At 46.0% G+C, this 27,938-nt stretch overlaps 1 protein-coding gene across 1 annotated transcript in view; it reads left to right on the forward strand.

The window, feature by feature from the left end:
* The window catches only part of MLXIPL (MLX interacting protein like), a 314,897-nt gene that overhangs the window by 247,679 nt on the left and 39,280 nt on the right, over positions 1-27,938 (forward strand). Inside the window, exons 12-13 of the mRNA XM_029613542.1 lie at positions 6,432-6,583; positions 25,870-26,452. Coding sequence (XP_029469402.1) covers positions 6,432-6,583; positions 25,870-26,452 — 735 coding nt within the window. The remainder of the gene's footprint in view (positions 1-6,431; positions 6,584-25,869; positions 26,453-27,938) is intronic.

The following is a 27,938-nucleotide window of genomic DNA, read 5'->3' on the forward strand; positions in this document are numbered from 1 at the left end:
AGGGATGAAGGGACTGAGTATAGTGAGTATGAGTGTGGATTGGTGTGACTGTACTTAGGGATGTGGGAGGGAAGGGGTGGGGGTTTCTCAGTAAAGATGTGGCAAAGGACGAATATTCCTTTTGTGTATTGGTTGGCTGTGTATTTATTGTTGATATCTACTAAGTACTGCATTTTACACATTTTCTCTTTCTATTGTTTTCTTGCCATTATCAAAATAAGCAGATTTTGAAAAAAAAAAGTGATAAGTAGTAGTAGTAAGGTTAAAAACAGTAACAGAATTCAAGAAAGCACAGGAAAAGCAGAAAGGATCCTGAGTTGCGTGGAAACCAGGGTAAAGCTAGTGAACAAATAAGGTCTATGGTATTGCCACCTGGATGGGGCTGCATTGGTTTCTGTAGTTCTGTAAGTATATCCTACAGCACAGTACATTGATTTCACAAATTATATTTTTACCTTAAGATCAGCAAACAAAAATAGGACATCATCTAAAGCTAAAGGGAAATAGATTTCATCACCATTAGATGAAGGGGTTCTGTTCTCAGAGTGGTGAAATAATAAAATGGAAACAGTTGAGGTCTATCTTCGAAGGGTTTTTTTCAGCCTTTAATTAAAGAGTTCCCCTCTCTCTCTGGCTAAATTTTACCCGTGTAACTTTATTGCCTTGGTAAAACTTAGCTGGGTAAAAAGGGGCGGGCACTGGTTGTGCCAGGGGCGAGGCTTCAGTTTTGCTGGATAGTGCTGACCACTGAGTGCTACCCGGCTAAATTTGGTTGGAAAACATGCAGTCCTAAAGTTACCTAGGTAGGTCTTGCTGAATTCTTTCCTCAAGTTTCCCAGTAATTTCCTGCTCTCTGTGCTGACTTTGCTTTGCTGGTTCTGGGATGGCTTGTATTGATTGTTTCAACCTTATTTTGGTGGCAGGGGGAGGTAGTTTTATTTTATGTTCTTAAGTGTATATTGGTTTTCTTTATTATTGGTTGAATACCTCTCTTTATGATCTTTTGATCAAGAAAATGCTATAGAAGAAATTTTAAGTGAAAATAAAATATGGACCTCCATCATGGCTACAACATTTTATTTATTTTATTTATTATTTCAGTTTTTATATACCAGCATTCATGATACAATCACATCATGCTGGTTTACAATTGAACGAGGGGTGCAAAATACATTAAAACTGGAACAAGTGCAAAGGAAATTGCAGGTACAAATAACAAGGGTGGTCGAACTGGGAGGAAAGAGAAATACAGTAGTAGTTTAACATCGTGTAGAGTTATTTACAAAGAGCAGCTGTGGCTGAGTTATAGATGTGTGATGATGTGGAAATTAGGAGGGGTCCGGAAAAGCTTATTTGAATAGCCAAGTCTTAAGTCTTTTTCGGAGTGTTGGGAGGCAAGGCTCCTGTCGGAGATTCGGTGGGATGGAATTCCAGAGCGCTGGTCCAGCTGTCGAGAAGGCCCGTTCTCTTAAAGTTAATGTCGGATGTGGTTTGGTGTGAGGTACCTGGAGGGATCCTCTGTATGCTTCTCTGGTGGTCTTGAGGAGTGATGTTGGCTGAGGGGAATTGTAGGTCAAGTGTTGTAAGGTGGTGGATGGATTTATATATAATGGTGATGATTTGAAGATGATTCTGAAGTGTATGGGAGCCAATGTAGGTTTTTTAGGATAGGTGATATATGGTCTCTTCTCCTGGTGAGGTGAGAATTCTTGCTGCCACATTTTGGACCATCTGTAGGTGTTTGGTGTACGAAGATGGAGACCTAGCAGGATAGAGTTGCAGTAATCTATCTTTGAGAAGATTATTGCTTGTAGTATTGTTCTGAAATCTTAGAGTGGAATAGAGGTTTTATCCTTTTCAGCACTTGGAGTTTGTAGAAACAGTCCTTGGTTGTACGGTTGACGAATGCTTTCAAATTCATCCTGTCAATTATAACTCTAAGTCTCTCACTTGGGTGGAGAGTGGGTTAGCTGGAGAGTAGTGGAGGTGTTGCTAATTTGGGGAGATGAGCAGGAGTTCAGTTTTAGCAGCATTTAATACGAGGTTTAGGCTGGCAAGAAGGCACTTGATTTTTTGGAGGCATGTTTCCCAATGTTCGAAGTTTTAGAGAAGGATTCTTAAGGGGGATCACTATCTGGACATCGTCTGCATAGAGAAAGTGTTTAAGTTTTAGTTTGTTAGGAGCTGGCACAGCGGAAGGAGGTAAATGTTGAAGAGCGTGGGTGATAGGGAGGAACCTTGAGGGACTCCTACAGGTGATCATGGCGGGGGGATTCTTTGTTGTGGATTTTAACTTTGTAGCCTCTGTTGCTGAGGAAAGTTTTGAACCAGGTTAGTGCCGTACCTGTTATACCAATGGTCGAAAGTTGGTTTATGAGGATGGAGTGGTTAACGGTGTCGAAAGCTGCTGAAAGGTCTAAAAAATCAGTAGGAATGATTGTCCTTTGTCGAGACCCAAAATGAGGTAGTCTTTCAATGATTTAAGGATAGATTCAGTGCTGGAAGCTTTGCGGAACCCATATTGAGAAGGGAATAGTAGCGTTGTCTTCGATGTAGTCTGATTTGAGTGTTAACTAGTTTTTCCATGACCTTGGCTATGAATGGTAGGTTAGCGATCGGGCGGAAGTTGTTAGGGTCTGTAGGATCCAAATTTGGCTTTTTAGTAGTGGTTTGAGGGATGCCAGTTTGAGTTCGTCTGGGTATATTCCTTGAGATAAAGAGCATTAAATAACTTCAGAAGAAAAGTGGACATGTTTTGGATTAAAATTAGATTGATGGGTCTGATGATATAGTAAGCCTCCAGGAAAAGGTACTAATCCAAGGACTTAACCTGATTGCTAGATTTGGGGTCAGGAAGGAATTTATCACTATTACTTTTTTTTTTTTTTTTAATACCTTCTCCTGGTTTACCACACAGAGAAAGCTGTTAGGCAATCAGAAGAAGGTTGACCTTGATGGACAAGCATTACCAGGTACTTTGAAGATTTGGGGCACAGGCCCACAGGTCCTTTTCTTCTTTCCCTCACACTCCTCCAGGTGTGCCAACATTTCCACAGACCAGGACTAGACACTTTAGGCCAGGGGAGGGGAGAGCACCTGACCCTTTCCTTATTTGCTTAAATGTGCCATCACTGCCCCTGAACCTTCCTTCTCTCTCTCTTCCCTCTGTTCCTTCTATTCTAGCATCCCCAGGACAGTGGCAATGGACAGTCTACCAATGGATCAATAGAACCATCAGAGCTATCACTGAGTGATGCATTCATGATTCTATTTGACGGAGCATAATCTGTGTAGACGCATGCTTTCTGTTAATTGTGTATGCACGTGTACTTTTGGTGCATTGCTCATTTTTCCCAGTTTTATGGAAATATGAGTTCAGCAATCATCCGTACCCTTCATTGATCTCTTCTTAAGGTACACTTATACCTGGTGAGGAACCCAGACACAGCACAGTACATGGCCACTTACATATGGACTTTGGATTCTAATATTGTAGAGATTTAAAAATTGTGCTCTCTTTAATGTCATACTGAAAATAAATGGACAATAAATTACAATTACAATATAGTAAATCTTCCATACCAAAACAGAACTAGCTGCCAGAACTCAAATAATAACAACCCTACTTCTGAAAAGGCAACACTGTATATATTACACTAGGCCCTGAAACGTCCGTACCCTCCTGTCAGGAAAATAGAACATGCCAAGCTACTGTAGATCCCTACACAGAAACAACATGCTAACAGAATACCTCATCTTGGTCACACATCACCTTCTTCTCTTGTCTCTCCCCTGGTATCATCACCTTCTTCCCTTCTCTCTCTCCCTTCACCACTAGCATCGCCATCTTCTCACGCCACCCCTGGAATCATCCCCATGTTCTCTTCCCTTCCCTCCACCCCTCTAGCACCATCTTAATCGTAATCTTCCCTGGCATGATCACCTTCTTCCCTTCCCAACTCCTTCTACCCCTCTGATATATCAGCACCTTCCTTGTCCAGCCGCCCAGCCCCAGTCTAGCCCTTGTCATCATCTTCCCTCTTTCCCAACACCTGCCATCAATACCTTACCTCCCCTCACCTCCCTGGCATCATCACCTTCCCTCTCCCCCACACCCTATGGCACATTCATCTTTCCCTCCCCCAACACCCTTGGCACATTTAGCTATTTCTCCCCGCAGTAGCACTTACCTGCTGCTGCTGCTGCTTCCTCCTCCTCCGCCGGCTTGCCTCTGCAATACTAACAGCACGAGGCCAGCCTGTCTTGCAAGAGAGAGCTGGCAGAGGGGGAAGCAGCATCTGCAGATAGGTGCTGCTCTCCAACGCCCTCTGCTGGCAGGAGGACATCCTGCAGGCTAGGAAGGGAGAAAAACGGAAGACGCCCGGCTCTTCTCACACCACACCTGCAGACCAGTCATGGCACACCAGTGTGGAAACTCTAGTATATACCTTCTGTCCACTCCTCTAAAGCCAGCTCTAATTCAATCCAGCAGCTAAGAGGTTAACCATCTAGCTATTGTGCAAACAGCATATGGCCTGCAAGCCTTAATTTAAGTGGCAGTTTGTTCTACACATCTAGTATTACACTACAGATAAGCCCGATTTTGAGTGGATATCATCTTGTATCTCCTATTGAGGGTGCCATAAGTAAATTCTCCGACTGGGAGCAAAAGGATCTCCTGAACTTGTATAGTCTAGATCTTAAGTAGTCCAGCCCACATCCCTGAAGAGTCTTAAATGCTAAAGTTACAGCCTTAAATTTAATTCTGGCATAATCGGTAACCAGTGGAAGCAGGCTAGAATAAGAGTAATATGTTGGCATGAATCAGTCCCCACCAGCGGCAGCTCCAGGTACAGCAGGTTACAATAGTGTAACCTGGAATTGATAACTGCATAACTGACATGGGCAAATGCTGACCAGGAAAAATATGGCCGGATCTGGCGACGTTGGTGCAGATGGAAGAAGCAAGATTTGATAACTAAAGAGATCTATGCAAAGCTTAAACTGGCCTCAGTATAAACACCAAGACTACAGAGACTCCTGACCTTGATAATAGGACATGGAGCCGCGTTGTCTCCCCTCAAACCCGCTCACCTCTGATTTGCTAGAATTTAAACATAACCTGTGTCTTTTTAGCCAGTCTGAGACTCTCTGCAAGCACAAACTGAGATGATCCAAAGCCACTTTACGATCAGGCCCAAGTGCAGATTACATATGTGTATAGTCTGCAAAAATGTGGTAGTAGAACACCGGTGCTGGCAGTGGTCTTAGAAGCTCTAGGTAGAAATTAAAATGAAAGGGGAACAGCAGAGATCTCTGCACCACATTATAAGACATAGGATGTGCCTTATTGAACTGGTTTCCCTGACACACATACTGTCATCTGTCAGCTAAGAGCAGAACCATTTATCACCTAACCTGTAAACCCCTTGGCCGATAGGCAGTCACAAGGTATTTTGAGATCAATGGTATCAAAAGCAGCATTTGAGTCCAATAGTACCACCACTGTCTCAATCTCCTTGCCCAGAACCAGGTGCAGATCGCCTATCATTGCCACCAGTAGGAATTCAGGGAATGTTGGATACCGTTGGCTTTTATTAAAAGGGGTTTCACACTTATTTTGAGTATCTGGAGAACCAGACCCTCCCTTAAAGAAGTCACAATAGTATAAATAGAGTTAGGCAAGCTTGGTTATGAACCCTCACCAAACTTGATGGGCAAAGATCTTCGGGTGACATAGTTTGATGAGCCATCTTCATAATCCTACCCATTTCTCCCAGCTCAATAGCATTAAAAGTGCTGCGAAGGCTGTTATTGGGAGCCTGCATTACTGTGATGTTATAGAGAATGGTGCAGGTCTGCTATGTCACTTAGAGCTCTACAACACCTGAAGTCTTTAGCACCGTGTTATAATCATGAATACCATCCCTGTGTGCCTCCTTTCCTTCCTCCCTGACAACTCTCTCTGCCAATCCTCACTCAAGTATATCTTCTGTTACCATGGTTCCACTAGCTGTGATCCCTCCCCCTCCCCCCCCCCCCCCACTCTCCTTCATCCCTACCCCGGTACCCCCGGTACCCTAACCCTGGTACCCCAACCTAGGTACCCTCAGCTCTGGTTTCCTTCTCCCAATGTCTCTTCCATGCTTAAGGCACAAGTGAACTTGTTTTATCCTTTGTTCCTATGAATCGCGCTCATGTTTTACCCATGTTATTCACATGTTACTTTCCTGTTCAAGGAATCTCACCCTGGTCATTACCCATTTTATTAGTCATGTTATTACCCCTTGTTCGATAAAATCCCTTGTTCGATGTACCCCGTGTTCGATATAAACCGATGTGATATGACTTGTCATGAACGTCGTTATAGAAAAAGAATTAAATAAATAAATAAATAAGTTACCATATTCCTGTGTTTATCTTGCTTGCAGATATATTCTCCACTCATCGTCCTGTGACATCACAAACGCATCTGTGTTTCCAGGAACATCTCTGCTTTCCCTCTATGGCAGAGGATCTGTATTCCAGTACCTTGCCCAGTGCCCCTAATGAAATATCCATCGTATCTAATGAGCATCTACAGGTAAGCGGGGAAGTGATTCTGAACCTCAGTATGTCCACTTAACTCACGCTCTGTATCTTTCTTTCTTTTCTGTTTTGTCTGTGTCACTGTCTCTTTCATGCTCACTTGTTTTTGAGCCTCTTGTTTCATGCCCGGGTCTGTGAACCTGTCATTCTCATAATGTCTAGCTACAGTAAATGTGACACATTGTAGAATATTCCCGATTTATATCTGTTCTACATTGGGATTCAAGTCACAAGAAAAAAGCTGGGCACTCCAGAAATACTTACAAACATATCTACAGAAACGGAGGCCTTGAGACTCTACAACATCTAGTAGAAAGAAAAAGAAGAGACAGAGCCTTTATGCACAAGTCTCTGTACAACTCCTTCTCCCTACCGGATAGCTTTAATCTGAGTCCAGGAGTTCCAATATGTGGGGACGAACAATAGCACTTATACCCTGCTTCTTTGCAATGAAAACCCGGTCTCCCTTCTTTATAGCACTGCCAATTTACACTGTCTTTGCAACCAGTAAACACACAGGAGAAGAATGATGGTTTCCAGCTTCTTTACTGATAGTTTGATCAGATGACTGAATAATATTTACACTTCTCTCATTCAGTCGATTAGCAGCAATAAACAACAAGACAGCAGATAGAGAGAATACACTTGTGACTCCACTTCTTCTAGTAAAGTCTCTACTTCTAGTGGAAGCTCTGTATGTACACAGAATTACTACTTATAACCTTACTTTCCTCAGCTGTACAGATTAGAGTCAGTTTAATCGTTTTATCTCCCAATTTATTTCCTTCTTGCTCTTCCCGCTGGGGGTGGTCAGAATATACAATACTGTTCCCAGATTTAATCAGACCTTGGTCCCAGATTTCATGCTTGGTCTAGAAATCCTCTCTGAATACTTTTAACTCCCTGTGCAGCACCTGCTGGGTGCTTCACTCTCCTTTGTTTTTTTTCCTGAATTCTTTCCACTCCGTAGGCACGCCACATGGGCACTTCTCACACCCTTAGGTAACCTTCCCCAACAGCAACAAAGTTCTTGTTACCTTTATGTTGTATCTTCTTTGTTTCTCCTATCAGTGCACTTTTCTGGGATCCCTTGCTTTAAATGGAATTTGTAACTCCTGTATCTTTCTGGATGAAAGACTTCCCTCTTCCAAAGGTTTGGTATGCTGACTGCCAGGTACCATAGGTTATCAGCTCCAAGTGGAAAAAAATATTAATTGAACCCAAAAGGGGAAAAATTAAGAAAGAAGCAGGAAAGGTAGAGTAAAACTTCCATGCCTCCAACATAAGAGAGAGCTGAAAACAGGTAATGCAGAATATTCATCCTCTGCACTATGGATGCTCATTAGGAGACAGAGCACAAGCAGGTTTTCCTTAGCCCACAACCAGCCTTGAATGCAGGGATGCCCCAATCCACTGCAACAAGGGGGTTGGGCTCTCACAGGGAAATCTCAAAAATTGGCTTAAAGTCCAAACAATAGGTAGGTAGATGAGTCAATGGGAGGCTTCCTTACTCCTTTCCCATAAATTAGAAGGAAAAATTAGAAGACAGGAGACAGAGAGCTCCTACTCCAACAAAATCCAACCTAAAGTCCAGAAGGATAGCAGGTGCTTTGGGATGATAAGCCACCAGCACATACCACTTGCATGTTCCCACAGGGGGGAGCAAACTCCAAACCTCTCTCAATTATCTCTACACAGAACCTCCCCAGCTTAATGGTACGCTCTTGTAATAAGGGGAACCCAAAGGTCCCTTACAATGACATATCATGATTCTAGAAGATCTAGAAGATTCTAGAAGATATGTATCATGATCTGGAAACTGGGATATGTCATGATTCTAGAACATCCAGATATGGATTGCATGGATCATGATGTGGGGATTTTAGAACATTTCCAATATCTGTCTGTGGAGACCAAAATCCCAGGATTCTAGGACATCCTAGATTTGTAACTGTGACACGATTTCTAGAGTATCCATATGTGTATTTGCAAAGGACCAGAACACATCCTGATTTTTCAACCTCCTAGGGGATCATGACACCTTGGGATTCTGAAACATACCAGAAATGTGTCTGTGGCATCTGTGCCACACTGGAAATGTAGAACATTCTAAATTTGCATCTACAGGGAATATGACAAGTTGGGATTCAAGAATATGCAAAATATGCTTCCACAAGGATGCTGAGAGATGTTGTATGCCCTCTGATCTTCCTCAATTAGATTTACAGAATGGTTTGGTCTCCATTCTGATGCACAGGGTTCAAACCTGATTCCAGGCCCTTCATTATCAATCTTGAGATATCCTCTTGCTTCTATAGACCTGATTTTTTCAAGAGAAGGGCCATGTACAAAATTTCAGATCGTCAAGAGAGCCAGGAAGGGCACCACCCTCGAAGTTTCCAGGGCTGGGCATGTCTGACCTTTAGATGAGTTGAGTGCTGGGGATAGGAAGGAACAGTGTTCCCAGGGCTGTACCAGATAGAGTGCCAGTACTATGTTTAGATCTCTCAGCAACTCTGCCACACCACTGAGTACCCTGCTCCCTGGTTTTCCCTTCCTCTGCTCCTAAGAGGTTCATACATGGATATCTGTGGGTGTGACATTTGTCTCTGAAGTGGCATGTTCTCAAAGGGCACACAAAAGTAATTTCTGTCTACAGTGATACCTTCTTTCTCCTCCTTTATCCCCAGGGTGTGGGTCCTTTCTGTGGGGGGAGCCGATGCTTATGGCCAGACAGTGATGTGCTGATTCCTGTAACTTGTGTGTAATTCCCTCTCTGTGATCTACGATGCTGTAGGGCTGCAGGGACAATTCACCTGGACACAGAGCTGGGTGTTCCGATAATATTTTACTGATTCGCAAAGGTGAAATCAATGTCCAGTTATGAATAAATGGACTTACAGCTGACTGTCTTCTTCCTGCTGTGTAAGTGTCTCTGACTCATGTTTCTTGTAAAAGTCTTACCCACTCCTGCTCTGAGGGCATAAGAAGTCCAGTAAGTGGGGAAAATCCTACGCTGTGAGGGTCCCCTCAATACATAGAACAATCCTACCTGAGCCCACCATTGTTTAGTCCTTTTACCCAGCCTGGGGAGGAAGATCCTGTTGAGGGTCTTCACATTTCTTCACCGTCTTCCTTATAGATATTGGATCTCTCTGAAGGAGAGGTCTGATGCTAAAGTTCAGAGCTGTGCTCTTCCAGCCCAACTCCAGGCAAGGAGTGGACAAAACCCCCCCCCCCCTCCTGCCAAACCAAAAATAGTATCGGTCTCTAAAAGCCAAAATTCCTCTCTGAAAAGGAATCGTTGTCTCTCTCCCAGATAGGGTTCTGTCAGGTCAGGGTCCTGGCATCCGGATCTGGGGAACCGCCAGCACCAAACCGACCAGGCTTCCACTCCTGTATAACTTCTCCAAAATAGTAAAACACTAAGCAAAATTTGTCTTCTAAACTGAGACCAACCTCCAGACAGGTAGGGAGTGCCTAGGAAGGAATAGCCTCCAAAAACAGAGCAGTGAGGGAAGCAGTCCTCACTCCAGAGGAATAATCTGGTCAGTTCTCGCTCTTCAAAAGCTGAACTAAAATGCCACGCCGCTAACTAGCCTGACCCTCTCTTTTGCAAGGATCAATCCATTTCAGACAATCCTCAGGGGGAGATGCTGATAGGATGGTTTCTGTTACCTACATGGACAGTGATCTATGGCCATCTAGTGGGTGATCAGCGGATCCTCACATATGTATGTCGTGCACCCCCCTCCCTCCATCTATTCACTACCTCCCCTTCACTCGCACTCAGTCTCTCTCAGCATTCCGCCCTCCATGCTCCGCGAGAGGCCCGGCCCGGCACAGCGCGCCTCTGTAGGGACCCCAGGCAGGGACGCCGGACCCGCGGCGCAACCGCCCGCCCGGGGCGGGTGAGAGAACTGCCTCCACTCGCAGTCCCTCGCCGCAAGTTCCCTCCCCCCCTCCTACCCACTCTATTTTTCATTCCCTTCCCCTCCTACCTCCTCCCCCATCCCTTTGCCTTCTCTCTCACTCCCTCCCCTCCTTTCACATTAGCTCCCCGAGTATGGAAGAGCCCTAGAAAATACCAGATTTAATTTTTGGTGGGTTTTCCTTTTGTCTCCGGGTCGTGTTTTTGTTTGGCATTGATATTTACTCAATATATTTTTCCCTCTCCGGCTCCTTCGGGTTTCCAGCTCAGTTGGAGCCAGGACAGGAATATGGTGTCATAATCCTTCATTCGCAATTACGTGGGGAGTTTTTTTTCCCCTATTTTATGTCTCCTCCGCACGATGCAGCGAGAGTCCTCAGCTGGGGGTCCTGCAAGCGTGGCTGGGACCCATTTAATCATTGCTGCTAAATCCAGCCACTACAGTAGGTCAGGGGCAGGCAACACCGGGCCTGAAGTGCCACAACCAGGTTTGGTTTTCAGGATATTCGTAATATGCCTCCATTGTATGCAAATCTATCTCATGCATATTCATTGTGGATCTCCTGAAAAGCCGACCTTGTGGTGGTGGCACTCCAGGACCGGAGCTGCTGCCCCTGCCTTAGGTGTTGCCATAGCACAATGACAGACTCAGCTCTCCCTGCGAATGCTGTCTCCCCAACAGACCCCAGCCACCCTGAATAGGTTTTGGGGAGAATACTGCCTGCCCTCTTCAGTAGGGCAGACCGCGTTCTGTTTCAATTGTAGAGCCCTTTACGAATCACAAATAAGTGGCTAACATTTCTGAGGGCAGGAAGCAGAGTTTTCATGTTAGGACTCTAAAGTCTGTTAGAAGAGTGGGTGCTGCCCAAAGCGAGATGCGGCGTGCGATTAGATCCTATTGGGGAGTCAGCTTACACATTAAAAGACATTTTTACTCCACCATGCTCCTGTTTGCTAAGAATTTTTAAAAAAAATAGGGTGAGTTGATATCATATTCTGATGCTGGATTGTATTAATTACCTTCATGATATTGCAGTTTTGCTATTATAGTGACCATCTAGTGTTCTGATCTTTTTTTTTTTTTTTTAATTCAGTAGTTCAAATATTAATGCAATGTTCTCTTGACTGGGGGTAGAAAAAATAAAATGCTGTGTGCCAGATCGCCCAAGCATCTAGAATTTGGCAAGATCATGCTTTTGGGAGCTGTTGAAGCACATGCTGCATGGAAAGTACAGGAGGGAGTCAGAGATACCCCTGGGCTGGTTAAAAAAATTCCCTTGGACTGATATTATCCTGCAGTCTATCCCTGATAGAGGGAAAGAGAGAGCATATAATGTTAGATGTTTAATTGCTAGAAATTGGGAATTGTTAAATAGTCATTTTCTTTACATTATATAGTGGGTACAGCTTTCTTTGACGCAGGTTGCTGATATTATGCTTCCTCCATTTCAAATACTTCCTTCTTGATTGGCACAAATCCCAGGAGATCTTTTATCAGAGTGTCTGAATAAGAAATAGAAAAAAACGGAGGCTACCCTTGCTCACCACTCCTGCAAAGCTCTTGAAGAAAGTTTTATTGGGTTTCAGTACATCTCCTCAAATGGAACTTCTCGTTATCCTTAAAGGAGACACACTATAGAGCACACAAAAATAGGCCTTACGCATTATCTTCCCTTTAGTTAACCTACACCTCCGTAGCACTCCCACTACTTTTCCACATGGTAATGGTATTAATAATACACCCTTACAATTCTAACAACATTAACCATCAAAACCACTAAGTAGAAAGAAATCGAAGGACTCCCCTACCCAGAATTTTTTCAAGGGCAATATACTAATGACATAAGGCCTAATTTAGGGGCCTGTCACCCAGGTTTGTTATTGTAGGGGATCCCTCTCCTTAAAGTATATCACACTCTGTTTTAGCAGCACAAGACAGTTTGAGTGGGGAGACCTGGGTAAGTTTTTAACGTTCTCTCAACGCACAATTAAACTCTGGAATTTGTTGCCAGAGGATGTGGTTAGTGCAGTTAGTGTAACTGGGTTTATAAAAGGATTGGATAAGTTCTTGGAGGAGAAGTCCATTACCTGCTATTAATTAAGTTGACTTAGAGAATAGCCACTGCCATTACTAGCAACAGTAACCGGGAATAGACTTAGTTTTGGGGTACTTGCCAGGTTCTTATGGCCTGGATTGGCCACTGTTGGAAACAGGATGCTGGGCTTGATGGACCCTTGGTCTGACCCAGTATGGCATGTTCTTATGGCTGTAAGCTCTTACATTTTGCCCCTTCCAGCTGCAATATGTAGCCAGGGCTGGAACAACCATGGAGCAAATTAGGCAGTCAACCTAGAGCACCATAATTTTGGGGAGCAGTAAAAAAATGCTGCGTCGGGACCTACATGCGATAGGCCCCTGCTCTGATTAACACGCGGCAGCATCCGTGTAGCACAGCACAGGGTACCCATGCTCAAATCACGATCCTGTTCCCCGGGTGGGATGGCAGTGAGCAAAGCCACAGAAAAATAACCCAGGAGAGAGATGTATGCAGGAGCTGTGCCTAGACAGCTCCTGCATACATGAAAGCCTGAAAGAGATGGTCAGAGCACTTAGCACTGTGCTACCGTTACCACCAAAGAAGAGACTTGGGCGTGCTGTGCCTGTGCAATAGCTTCCAGCAGTACAAAGGAGAAACTCGAAGCTTATGTGGCTAAAAGAACAGACTGCTGGGAGAGAGAAGAGGAGAGAGAGGCAGGGAAGGGGGGAGGAGGAGATACTGAGCATTGTCAATGGAGGAAAGCTGAGACACAGGGGGAATGCTGGTGATGAAGACAGGGTGAGAGATGCTGGGAGGAGAGAAAGAGGAGAAGGTTAGTGGTAGTAGAGACAAGGATATCGAGCAATGTATAGATGGGGAATGCTGGTGCTGGGCAAAGGATGGGCGAGGGGAATGATGGGAAGGGGAAAGAGAGCATGCGGGGAAGGGAAGGAAGATAGAGAATAGAGGATGCTGGGCATTGTGGATGGCAGAAAGTCAAGATGGCGGAGGGATGCTTGCGATATGCAGAGGGTGGAGGGAAGAAAGAGGGTGATGGTGATTAGAGGGTGGGAGGAGAGAAAGGGAGGATACTGGGCAGGGGTAGAAAGAGAAGAGGAGGATGGGCAGAAAAGGAAAGAAAGAAGGATGTTGAGCATTATATAGAGAGTTGGGAATGCTTATGCTGGTCAGAGGATGGGGAGAGGGGAATACTGGGAGGAGGAGAGGGAAAGCATGCTGGGAAGAGAAGGAAGAAGGATTGAGAGAGGATGGGCCTGGGGACTGTAATGAGGGGGCAAAGAGAGAAGGGAAAATGCTGGACAGGGAGAGAGAGAGGAGGATGCTAGGCAGGGAATGGGTATGCTGGATAGTGTGAACTTTGTGGTGAGTAAATTAAGGGAATCTTTGCTTTAAAAAAATGTAGAGGATAGTACAGCTTCTTGAATTCAATGGATTACAAGATCCGAGGCAGCAGGGTTTTATCAGAGCTAATTCTTGCCAGACAAATCTGATCGATTTTCTTTGATTGGATGACTAGAGAGTTGAATCAGGGAAAGCATTGGATTTCAGTAAGGCCTTTGACATGGTTCCGCATAGGCAATTTATAAATAAAACGAGTGCTCTTGGTAGGGCCCCTAAAGTGACTGACTAGATTAGAAATTGCTTGAATGAGAGGCAACAAAATAATGGAAGATGGAGCTCACTCCAAGAAGTTATCCTTGCATTGATTCTTTTCAACAATTTTATAAGCGATATTGCAGAAAGGTTTGTCTTTTGTGGATGATACTATCAGGAAGGATCGAGCAAAGCTTGAGAAATGTTCTAGAGTCTAGCAGCTAAGATCTAATTCTAAAAATTGTTGTCATGCATGTGGGCTGCAAAAACCCAAGGAAGTGGTGCAGTTTAGGGGATGAAATATTTCTATGCATGAAGCAAAAGCGGGATTTGGGGGTGATCATATCTGATGATTTCAAGGTGGCCAAACAAGTGGATAAGGCGACAGCAAAAGCCAGAAAGATGCTTGGGTGCAATAGGAGAGGAATGGTCAGCTAAAAAAAATGTGATATTGCTCCTCTATAAGTCCCTGGTGAGACCTAATTTGCAATATTGTGATTAATTCTGGAGACCACACCTTCAAAAGGATATAAACCAGATGGAGTTGGTCTAGAGGGTGGTCACTAAAATGGTCATTTGTCTTCAGTGTAAAGCATATGTGGACAGACAGTGATCTGAATATGTAAACCCTAAAGGAAATATGGGATAGGGGAAAAGTGATAAGAGACATTTAAATACCTCCAAGGTGTCACGGCATAGGAGACTGGTCACGTTCATTGAAAAGGAGACTCTGAAATGAGGAGTCATGAGGTGAGGGTGAAAGGGGGTGGACTCTGTCCTGAAAAGCTCATGCCTCAATAAATTGGTTAGTCTAAAGGTGCCACCCGCCTCATGTCTTTTTTACTACACCAGACTAACACATCTGTCCCTCTGGATATTTTTACAGAAAGGGTGGAACAGGGTGCATGGAACAGCCTCCCAGTGGAGGTGGTGGAGACCAGGACAGCATCTGAATTGAAGAAGGCATGGGACAAGCACAGGGGATCTCTGAGGGAGGGGTACGGATTGTAGGATGGGCAGACCAGATTGGTCTTATGTTTTTTTTTTCTGCCACTATGTTACTATGTAAAACATGGTGTCATACCTGTAAATGGGCTTGGCTTTTGAAAACTGCCCCAGGAGTTGCAAGCGTAAAAGTGTACGTAGAAGCAATCATGTGCATACTTTCATGCACATAGTAAAGAAGCATTCCTGGGGTGGAGTTGGGATGGGGATAGCATTCTTGCACATACTTTGGATTTTTGAAAGGATGTGTATTAATCTACTTGTGCACATTTACACCTGCTAAGGAGAGGCGCAAATGTGTGTGCGTAAGTTGTGCTAACTTCTGCGTGTACTGCTGATTAATTTTCAAAGCGGATTTAAGCCTATAATCTGCTTTGAAAATTCGGGCTAAAGTCTGGGTGTTCTTTATACACACAAATTTTAGCCTTCTGCGGATCGCTGAAAATTACCCTCTGAATGTCTCTTTACAGACACAGCAATGACAGATTCCCACAGATGTCTCTGATTTCTTCTGTAACGTTCACAGTTTGTAAAATAGCACACCGAAGCAAATTCTAGTTGCTGTTCGTACCCCACATCAGTCCAGACAAGTGAGTTTGCATCTCTACCAGCAGACAGAGGCAGAGAACAAAAACGTTGGCACTACTTCATATACGAGAGTGCCACCTGCAGTCCCTCAGTATTTCTCTGTTTCCAGCAGATGCTAGAGGTGCAAACCTGCAGTCTGGTTTAGAGTAGTTTAAAATAAATAAATAGATAGAGAGATAAAAATAAGAGAAAAGGCAAGAAGAGACAGAATTTTCTGTAGGAGCTCCCTGAGGTGCACCATCCCTCAGGTTGAGCCAGACAAGTGGAGGGTTGGTGATACCTGAATTGCTTTTGTCTACATCATCACGGGGGGCCTGATAGCCAGGAGTCCTGGATCCCTCATCTTCTCGAAGAGCATTTTCCCATGGTGGTGATCAGCAACAGGAAAGTATTTTGGTTTCCCCCTGTGTTCAGTGCTAGGCTGTGGCCCCTTTAAAAAAAAGAAGAAGAAGAGAAAGGAGCAGGAGCAGAGGCTGACTGTTTTTGTTGCGAGTGCTGCAGCTTCAGAGCAGCAATTGCAATGGGGTCATGCTGTTTTTTTTCAACCTGACTATGCCGGAGTCCCGGGGTTCTGTGGGAGAGTTTGCTGGGCCATTGCAGGGTTTACTTGAGGTGCACTTGGAGTGCTTTGTCAACTTGGTGGGCCGATGGATTCACAGCGCGTGAAAGGTTGTAAGGCCTGTGGATTGCAGTGGCAACAGTTAAATTCTGCCATGCTTTTCTGCGAGTGTGCCTTGGGGAGTGAAGGAACCTCTGCGGGAGCTGTGAGTGCTCGGAGGGTCATTCGCTTGTGGGGGTCGGCACCGGAGGCTCCAAGGAGGACGGATCATACGGTGACATTCTAACATGAATGTGGCAGAGAGTCAACAGCAGCAGCAGGGCCCCTCCTTTTCTTTCCCTGGTGGGGCTGCCCTCAGGGCAGGAATTGGAGGCTGGGGAGGATCCAGATGTGGATGGCCTTGCAGAGGCAGAGGAGTTCTTCACAGATGTGTTGCTTCTTTACAGGGCTTTTTTTGACAGACAAGGAGCTGGGGGAAAGTGGGCCCTGGGGGAAAGCCACAGTGTTCCTTGAAGAGACCCCGGATGGCCCTAGCTAAGGGGGGGGGGGGTCAGGGTAATTGCTTCCTCATCTGGATTTGGCATGTCCCTCAGAAGAGGGAGATGAAGAGGATAAGGATTCGGATAACCCATTTGTGACTGAAGGCCACCCTGTGGATGATCCAGGGGAAGACCTCGCAGCAGGCAACCTGGTTGCCAACCCAGGGGCAAACAAGGATGATGGTGACCTGGATGAAATACCAGTGATGGAAGGCGATGGCCCTAGAGTTGTTCACTTGTTTTGGAAAGAGGAGTTAAGGCTCCTCATTCCCCAGGTCTTGGAGGAACTAGGTATCAAGGTCACTTAGAAGATTCGGATAATGAAGGGGTGGATCCAGTGCTAGATGGCTTATGGGGACTGCTGAAGGTATTTCCATTACCCAAGAAGGTGAAGAAGCTGGTAAACCAGGAGTGGGATACTCCGGAAGCTGGCTTGAAAGTCAGTAGGGTGATGGCGAAGTTGTACCCATTGACCAAAGAGACCTTGGAATTGCTGAGGCTACCTAAGGTGGATGTGGCTGTCTTGGCAGTCACCAAAAAGACCACGATCCTGGTGGCGGGATCGGCTGCACTGAAGGATATGCAGAACTGCAAACTGGAAATTCAATTGAAGAGAATATTTGAAGTCTCAGCTTTGAGTCTACAGGTGGCAATTTGTGGTATCTTGATGCAAAGGGCCTGTTTGTGCTAGGTGCAGAAGGCACAGAAGAAGGAGCCTAGGCAGGTGGCCTAGCTGGAGGCTGGGATAGCCTGTGTGGTGGATGTGCTTTATGGCTTGGTCCAGATGTCGGCTAGGAATATCATCTCCGCGGTAGAATCAAGAAGAATTTTGTGGTTACAGAATTGGTTGGTGGATATGTGGTCTAAATCACAGCTTTGCAATCTTCCTTTCAGGGGCAAGTGTTGCGGTCGCCACCGCTTCCCCCTTACTAGCTGGAATCAGGGCTCACCTCCGAGGCCGGGAACGCCACCTCCGCGGCTCTGCTGAGTATTCAGGGCGTCCGCCATTGCTGGGCCGTCTCGCTGCCGCCCCGCGCGCACGCGGGGACGCGCGTTATGGACGTACGCTCACCGGAAGCCTGACCCCGCCTGAGCTGGCCACACCACGCCCCAAGCCGATATAACCGGCATTCCTCAGTCCTCTCATTGCCTTGCAACGAGGGTCGCTACAGTGTGTAGTTCTTAGTTGCACTTCCGTTGTTCTGCTTCAGCTACCGACCTCTGCTTGTTCCTGACTCTGCTTCTGCCTGCCGCCTGCCACCGACCTCTGCTTGTTCCTGACTCTGCTTCTGCCTGCCGCCAGCCACCGACCTTTGCTCGTTCCTGACTCTGCTTCTGCCTGCCCGCCAGCCACCGACCTCTGCTTGTTCCTGACTCTGCTTCTGCCTGCCGCCAGCCTCCGACCTCTGCTCGTTCCTGACTCGACCGCTGCCTGCCACCTGCCTCAGTCCACGGCTTCTCTGCCGCAGCTGCTGCGCTCCTGTCCTCCGGACCGCGCCCTCCCGCAGGCCTGGGCTGGAACTACTGCCAGACTGTCTTGGGTCCTGATACCTTCTACTTCCTGCCAGGCTCTGGCCTACTCGCTGCTGGCTCCCATATTGCACCCTGCAAGTTCCATTCAAGACATTACTGACTCTGACCCTGCTTCCGCTTGCTCTGTGCTCCCTGGCCTATTGGCTCTTGCTGCTGGACTCTGTGCTTACTCCTTGCCCGGTCTTCCTAGAGAGACTGACACTGTGCATAAGTCCCAGGGACTGGACCCTACGGGCTCCTCCTGGGGGGTTCCGGTTCCCGGGTGAAGAGCTTATCAGCACTCCCAAGTCCCAAGGTTCTGGACCCTATGGGCTCCTCCTGGGGGGTTCCCAGTTCCCAGGTGAAGGTCCTACGTGTGTCTCTAAGTCCCAAGGTTCCAGGACCCTCCTGGGGCTCCTCCTGGGGGGTTCCTGGTTCCGTGGTGAAGATCTGTGCCTGTGGCTCCGCCTCCCGAGCTACTCTACCCAGGGTGGTTCGGCTCAAGGGTCCACTCTCGAACCGCAGCTTCCCAGACTGCAACAGCAAGCTCCTGTTCAGGGAAGATTTGGAACAGTTGATGAAACATCTGGGGGGAATCCAAGGGCAACAGGTTGCTGTAAGACAAGAAGGTGGTTAATAATAATCTTTCTGCCATGGTCCCATTTTCGGGATGTCAGGGTTTTTGTTTGGTCAAGAGTGCCTCTAGTTCAGGGCAGAAGCAGCCCTTGGGAAGGCAGCAATCCTTTCGGGGTGGCTGCAGAACCTCCAGAGATGACTCTGGTCAGTCAGCCGGAGGAGGAAAAGCTTCTCAATGAAGTTGGGTGGGTCCATTCTTCGGAGGAAGCGGTAGGAGAGAAGTTGTCACTTTTCTATGAAGAGTAGAACAAGATTATGTCGGACCAGTGGATTCTAGAGGTGATAAGAAAAAATCATGCTTTAGAATTTTCTCATCTGATGAGGGAGGCATTCATGTGTCCCATTGTGTATCCCAAAGCAAACGAGAGGCCATACGAGATACACTGCACCGCTTACAAAGGCTGGATACAATTGTGCTGGTGCCTACACTGGAAAGGGTACGAGGAAGATAATTTATTTTGTGGTTCTCAAAGGAAGGAAGGCACTTTTCGGCCCCATTCTGGACCTCCAGAAGGTCAATATGGCTCTGCGGGTGCTACTTTTCAGGATGGGAAACTTTGCGGACAGTAATCGCAGAGGTTCTGAAGAAGAGAGTTTTCTAGCATCCCTGGATTTGATGGAGGCTTATCTGCATATAACCATTCAGCCAGAGCACCAGAAGTTTTTAAGCTTCAAGGTACTGGAACAATATTTCTAATTCCGGCCCCCTCCTTTCAGATTGGCAATGGCAACCATGAATGTTCACAAGTGGCACTGCAAAGGAAGGGGATTCTTGTTCACCCTTATCTGGACGATTGGCCTCCTTCAGGGTCGAAGTCAGAGGGGGAATGTTGCCAGGAGGTGGATTGGGTGATGGACACATTACAGTGCTCGGATGGGTGATAAACTTAGCCAAGATTCGTCTAGTGCTGACCCAATCGTTGGAGTACTGGGAGCATGTTCGACACCCAGGCTGGCAGGGTCTTCCACCCCAGAGAGGTTGGTAAAGATTCAGTTGCAAATAGAGCATTTCTTATGCCTGCCAGTTCCCATGGCCTGGGATTATTTACAGGTTGCTGGGTTCTATGGCATTTATGCTAGATTTGGTGCCATGGGCATTTGACCACCTAAGCCCTCCATTGGGCAATTACTGTCCACTGGAGTCCCATTGCTGGAGGAGTATCAGCAGCCTTTACCACTGCAGGGGGGAGTCCAGGTCCACTATCTTGTGGTGGCTTTACTCATCACAGTTTAGTGATGAGACGGGTGGTGGTGACCACAGATACCAGCCTCAGTGGTTAGGGGGTGGTCTGTCAAGGGTGGACAGCCCAGATCAGTAGTTGCCTATAGAAGCAATCTGGTCGATCAATCATTTGTAAACAGACCAGTTTGCAGGGCGCTGATGGTTTCCTCCCTTCAGGTCTGTGGTCAAGTAGTGAGAGTATTTTCGAAAAATGCGATGACAGTGATATCTATCAATTGACAGGGCAGGCCAAAGAGTCGTGCCAAGGCTCTGGAGGTCAAGGAGCTTTTCTTTGGGTGGAGCAGCCTCTGAAGGGGATAGCAGCGTTGCATGTGGCTGGGCGTGGACAGTGTGCAGGCACACTATCTCAGCAGGCAACAGTTGGATCCGGGAGAATGGGAGTTGTCAGGGGAAGCTTTCAACCTGATTCAAGCCAGTTGGGACATCCCTCAGCTGGACTTGATGGTTTTGCAAATCAATGCCAAAGCAGCACAGTTCTTCAGCGATAGACGAGAGGTTGGAGCCGATGGAATAGATGCTCTAGTTCTGCCGTGGCCAACAGGGTTTCTGCTGTGTGTGCTTCCTCCTGACCATTAGTAGGTCATGTGTTATGGCCATCGAGAGGCATCCAGGAAGGGTCATATTAGTTTGCACCGGAGTGGCCGCATTGGCCATGATCGCAGATCTGATTCATCTCGCGGTGGATGGTTCGCTCAGGTTGAGACAAGGACCTATCTTCTTGGATCAGGTAGATTGCTTTTGTCTCATGGCTTGGCTTTTGAGAGCAAAAGAGTACTCGGAGTTGGTGATTGCTACTTGCATCAAGCCAGGAGATCATATACGTCTATAGCGTATGTCAGGGTGTGGAGGAGTGTTTGAGGCCTGGTGTATTGATGAAGGCCTAGACATGATGAGGATGGAGGTCCCTCAGGTGTTAGCCTTTTTACAGCAGGGCTTGTCCAAGGTTGTGGTGAACAATTCTCTGCATGTGCAGTGGCGACTCTGGGGTGCCACTAAGGTAAGTTTGCAAGGGAGACCTTTAGTGTCGCATCCAGATGCAGAATGGTTTTTGAAGGGAGCTAAGCATTTGGCATCTGCCGGTTCAAAGGATGTGCCTGGTGTGAAGGTTGAATTTGGTTCTTCGAGCACTATGTTAACCTCCGTTTGAACTGCCTATGGCGCAATGTTAAAGGGACATAATCTTGAAAGTGGTTTTTCTGGTGGCAATTTGTTTGGCCAGGTGAATTTCAGAGCTACAGACTTGCCCTATAGAGAAATGTTTCTGAGAATTACAGATGTTGGTGTATCCCTGCGGATGGTGCCCTCATTTTTACCCAAGGTCATTTCATCATTCCATCTTAATCAGACGGTGGAGCTTCCAGGTTTCCAAATTGCTCGTCCGAAAGTCCAGAGGCAAGGGAGCTTCATTTGTTTGATGTCCGGGTGCTATTGTGGTATCTGAAGGTCACCAACAGTTTTCCTCCATTTGTTTGATATCCGGGTGCTATTACGGTATCTGAAGCTCACCAACAGTTTTTGGCGGTGGGATCATCTGTTTGTATTGTTTGGAGGAGCTAAGAAGGGAAGTGAAGTTCTAAGGGCACAATTGCTTGTTGGTTGAAGGAAGCTATTTTTCCGCTTATATTTGCAAGGGTTGGCAAGTTCCAGGGGCTGAGTGTCAGTTGGTGTTGCCACAGGAGATCTGTAGGGTGGCATGTGTTCTTCACTGCACACTTTTTCCCAGCATTATGGGTTAGATATTACGTGCTGGGAGAGCAGATGTTTGGTGAGAGTGTGTTAAGAGCGAGTCTTCAAGATGCCTGCCCAGTGTAGGGGTGCTTTGATACATCCATTGCTAATTTTTGTTCCTGAAGTACCACAGATCAGTCCAGAGACCCAGCCCCATATCTGCAAAAGACCATACTGGCTATGTTGACAATTGGATCAGATTTTCAGTTTGCATATATTCAGAGCCTATTGGATGACCATGTTTGGTTGGTTTACTAGGGGATTGATGTGGGGCTTCAGTTCAGGGGGATCCAACTTTGATGTTCACCCTGGAGACTGGATAATTGAGTATTTCACTATAGTTTGGCTTGGGTACAGGTCAATACTGAGGGACTGCAGGTGTCACTCTCGGATATGAAGCAGTGCCTCAAAGGTTTGTTTCTCTCTCCATCTGCTGGTAGGGATGCAAACCCACTTGTCTGGACTGATTTTTTGGTTCTTCAGGAATGAAATTAGCAGATGATAACCGATTTTTCTATCGTTGCTTGAAACTTAAGGCAAGCTTTGCATGGAGTTTCCAAAGATATAGATGCTTCACACAAAGATGTAGCGAGCTTAGCATGAAAAACTAAATTGACAGATAGGTTGGCCCCAGCACATTATTGTTTTCCGCAGCCCCTTAACCCCACACTGTTTCTGTGGCTAATGAAAGTTTTCCAAAGTAAAGTTAATCAAAATTGACATTCATTCTTCCATGATGCAAGAGAGATTTGGGCTGTCTACCTCAATGGCAATTTTCAAAGACATTTCTGTGGGTAGAAATGGGTTTTGGCTGTAGAAATGGCTTTAAGATAATGACCCTCCCCGTGTATGGGTAAAGCTGCACGTGCAATGCCTCTAGAAGCATAACTTTATCCACACCCTGAAGAGCTGTTCCCAGGGCTGGGGAGGGAGTTTGCACTGATACACATTCTTTGAAAATTGATGTAAAGCTCACTGCAAGCAGTTTTAAAACATAATTGTACAAAACGTTTGACCTGAACAAACTTGTTTCTACATTTGCTAAACTGAAAATAAAATTCTAAATTGTAATGTATGTTTCTTCTTCTAGTGCAGTGGTTCTCAACCTTTTCCCATCGTGACACACCTGACAGACCACATTCACATGTGTGACACATTGCTCATTACAATTTACGGTGGAAATAAAAAATAAAGGTCCAGTATTATTTTTATTGTTAAGAATGACACAAGGGAAAGATACGTATTCTGTCTGAGCAGAAATTGCATAAATAGTAAACATCCCACACCAAACAGCAACAATTTCCAGCACTTAACAGTAACCACCTTACCTAAGAAAAGGCAACACTGAAAATATTACACCAGGTCTTAAGACACCAATACATCTCCTATTAGGAAAACGGACCAAGTTAGGCTGCTATAGAGCCCTACACAAAACCTACTCGCCAGCAGAGAACCTCACCTGAATCACATGTGCCGACCCTCACCTAACAAGAATAAAGAGTTCAAAACGCATAACTAGAAGCATGCAGACAAAAACTGAACTGGAAACCGCAACAAGCCAGAGTCTCTGTATGCAGTGCAACAAAGGAAAAAAAAGAAACATCACATATCCTTATAAAACAAATCAAGAAATATAAAATCAGTAGCAGTAAAACCATAACTAACAAAAGAACAAATTATTTCAAAACAGTGGATGAATGGAATATCCAATAATTAAAAACTCATATAAAACATTTCTAGATACCAATAAAATATTTCAAATAGTAGACACAAAGACCCAGTAATGAAAAATAATAAGGATACAAAAAATGTTTTGCTCTGCATACCTGGGAATGTTTGATATCCAGGTGCCCTGAGATTGTTTTGAATTAGCAGGAGGAGGGGTGGTTTGCTTGGAATTTTCTCCTCTCTCTCTCTCTTACACTGGCTCACAATCGCTCACATATACACATGATTTTTCTCTCTCACTTATATAGGCTCTTAATTACACATTTACACACATGCTGTCTATCTTTTCAGGCTTACACACACAGACTTTCAATCACACACATACATGCTGTCCTTTTCTCTCACACACAGACTCTCATTCACATGCTTCAAACATGCTCTCTCTCTTTCTCTCATTTACACACAAGCTCTCAGTCACATACTCACATGCTCACTCACCTAAACCAGCTCTCAATCACACACAGACACACATGCTGTCTTTCTCTCACTTTCACGCATGCTCTCAATCACATACTCACATGCTCCCTCATCTAAACCAGCTCTTAGTCACACACAGACACACATGCTCTCTCTTTCTCTCATTTACACACAGGCTCTCAATCACATACTCACATGGTCTCCTCACCTAAACCAGCTCTCAATCACACACAGACACACATGCTATCTTTCCTTCACTTTCAACACATGCTCTCAATCACATACTCACATGCTCCCTCACCTAAATCAGCTCTCAGTCAACACAGACACACATGCTCTCTCTCTTCTCTTCTCTTCATTTACACACACGCGCCTTAATCACATACTCACATGTTCCCCTCACCTAAACCAGCTCTCAATCTCACACATACTCTCTTTCACATGTTCAGGCTCTCAATCATTCATATACATGCTATCTCACTCACACACACAGGATCTCAAACACACATGCTTGCTCATTCACTTACTCTCCCCCCTCCCCAAACTAACGGCAGCAGCAGCCCCCGCCACTTCTAACCCTAAAGGCAACAGCAACCTACTTCATTTTCAGCCCTCGCGGAGCAAGAAGTCCCATCGGCCGCGGGGGTTGGACGACATTCTTCATTTTTCTCCGAGCTGCGCAGCTCATTCCTCAGCCTGAGGAATGAGCTTTCTTCAGGCCGATGCTGCCTGCACTAGCATGGTCTCTTCTTCCCGCGCACGCACCCGCTGCTCACCACTTCCTCTTCCAGGCCGCAGGAGGGGGGGTGGGGGGCGGGAAGAAGAGAGCATGCCGGTGCCGCTGACTCCTGCTCTCCTGCTGCGTTCCGCCCGGGCTTTCAGCGTTTTAAGCCTGGGTTGAGGATCTATCTTGCTCGGGTAGGGGGAGTAGCTGGGTCAGCATGGGACTGAGAAGTGTGGCGACACACCTGCGTGTGCTTGGCGACACACCGGTGTGTCGCGACACACCGGTTGAGAAGCACTGTTCTAGTGCATAACCTGTGAAACTTCTTGAACAAATTGAATAATGAGAATGTGCAATTCTCTGTCCATTAACCAAGAAATTACAAGGCAGTGTCTGAGCCCTCCTGCATTCACCTTTGCTATATCGTAACCTTATGTTGATAGGATTTTAGGACATTGAGTCAGGGTGTGAGAGAGTCTATAGGAAACTCCCTCAGACTACCTTAAGAGACCGAACATAGCTCGGTCTCGCCCAGTCCTCCTTAAGATCCAGACCCACAGGGAATCCTGGGTGAAGGGAGGAGCCCTTCATCAGAGTGAAAGGGCCTAGAAGGGTTAAGCAGGATCTGGGGAGCAGGCAGAGACCCACTGTATGTCAAGATCTGTTAATGGTTAAGGACTGTATGTTACCTGAAGTTAAGGTGAGCTGCACCTAAGGAAAAGCCAGAATCTGCCTCCTTATTTCTCTGGCTGTTTCCAAGCTGCTATCGCCCAAGTTACTGGGTATGAAAAATATAATGAGTTATCTTTCCCTCCCCCTTCACTCTCAACCTCCTCTGTGTTTCCTTCCTTCACACGTTTCCTCATGCCCTTTTTTTCACTCTCTCCTGTCTCCACTGTCGTCTTCTTTTACTCCTTCTCTAACCTATGGTTTTTTTCCTCCATCTCACATTCTTTCATTTTCCTCTTTCACTGCCTCGACTATCATTTTCTTGATTTATTCTGTATTTTTATTTCAGGCCAGCAGCAGTTGCTCACCCAGGCTAGACTCAGATGGCCCATCCAGTTCATTCCTGGGCACCGATTTCTCAGGCCCCGTGCTACCACTGGACTCCGCCGCCTGCACCCAGGAGAGCCTGTGCATTGATGCCAAAGAGAAATCTCTCCTGCGTTACGGCTGTCCCAGCGAGTGCTTCGGTATGGGTGCCTTTGATTCATCATCCTACCCTCCTGGCATGGGGCCGCTTCCCAGCGTCACCATGAGCAGCCAGACCTCCGTTTACCCGGTGCCCAGATACCCCAGCACAGCCGCCGCACCTTCAGTCATTGCCCATGCTGCAACATCACCCTCTACGCCATGCTATACCCAGCATCCTGCAGGACTGGCCTACAGCATGGACTTCCTGGCAATGGGCTATCCTGCTCCACCTGGTGCTCAGCATCCACCCACCATGCAGCAAAACTGCACCAAGTTTGCTGTACCCAAGGTGCAGTCTCTTTCATCTGGCTGCAGGCCACGGACAAAGCCAGGCACTAGCAAGTCTAAGAGGTCAAGGGACATGCCAGCAGTCAGTGCCAGCCTCCCCCAGCTCCTGATGAATGGTAAGGCACGCGTCTTTCTAGTTCTTTCTTCGCTGGGGATGAATGTGTTGGAAGTTTCTTGTTACCTAACCACTCCCACTGTTATGGGGCTGAGTGAATCCTGGTGTTGCTGGGCTGTTTATTATCGCAAAACCTGTGTCGGCACACTGGTGTACCCAAAATGTGTAATGGGAGTATTGCTTAAAAGGTATGTGGTACCCTGCACAGTTATGCTCATCCTCTTTCCAGACAATGGAAATGAGATTCTAGAAGAGGGGGGTTTATGAGATAAAGGCGAAAGGAGCTAAAATCAGGAGTAATCTAAGGAAATATTTATGGAGCGAGCAGGGTCACATGCAATGGCTTCTCAGTGGAGGCATTGGAGACAGGGGAACAGTGCTGGAGTTCAAGAAAGCACGGGACAAGAACAGAAAATCTCTGAGAGAATGGAGGGGATTGTAAAGCTGAGCAGAAGAGATGGATGACCCTACCTAATCCCTCTTTTATCGTCATATCTAACTCAGTCTTCCTAGCTCCAAGAATGTATAACCATCCTTTCTGAAGTCATTCTTTCCTTTCATTTCTCTCTTCGCCCAGCTCCATATGCCTTGTTATTTGTAACTGCTTTTCTCCGCACTTTAGTTAAAGTTTGACGTTATTATGCACCCCTGTTCAGATGTAAACCAGCATGATGTGATTGTATCACGAATGCCGGTATATAAAAAACCTAAATAATAAATAAATAAAAATAATGACCCATTTGGTTTTTACCTATCTTCATGTTCTATGTTTCTATGCCTGTATCCTAAGTTTCCTATGGTTTCTATCATTCCTACCCTAGAATGCTAAGTGCAGAAAGGCCCCCCCTCCATATCTCTCTATAGCTCTCGTCTCACTGTCGGGTAATATAGCCCTTGTTTGTCCGAAATAGGAAATGATTTGCATTGTGACATGAAGGAGGTTGGGTGTTTATAGGAAATGCGGAGATGTGTTGTGAGATTCCTGACGAGGTCCTGAGATTATCCCTAGTAACAGATGCCAGTTGGTTTATTTGGAGCCATGAAGTAAGGATGCATATTCGGCTTCCGGCAGGGCTTTCAACACCGGTAATCCCACTCCTTCCCCTTTGAGCTCTGGTCACACCCCCGTGCTACCTATTATTCAGAGCATGACCTTCTTATTGCATAATATATATGCATGGGATTGGTTGCAAGCACTGGTCATTCTGTGTTCTCCTGCTCTGATTCGCTGCGTGCACTGATCATATACTGGTCACTCTTGACACCAGGTGCTGGGGAGGTGAGGGTCAGTTTCAGCCAGTTTTGACAAGGTCTTCTTTTCTACAAACACTTTGCTTTGGTTTTTTTTGGTCTATATTTAAGGACTGCTACAAGAACATTTCCATTTAAATGCAATAGATTTTTGAGCAGTTAATCAGGCAGCAGAGACCGATCCAACTTCTTATCTTCTCCACTCCACGTAGCACTAATAATTATACAAACAGAGA

Source organism: Rhinatrema bivittatum, chromosome 8, assembly GCF_901001135.1.
Source record: "Rhinatrema bivittatum chromosome 8, aRhiBiv1.1, whole genome shotgun sequence".
NCBI lineage: Eukaryota > Metazoa > Chordata > Amphibia > Gymnophiona > Rhinatrematidae > Rhinatrema > Rhinatrema bivittatum.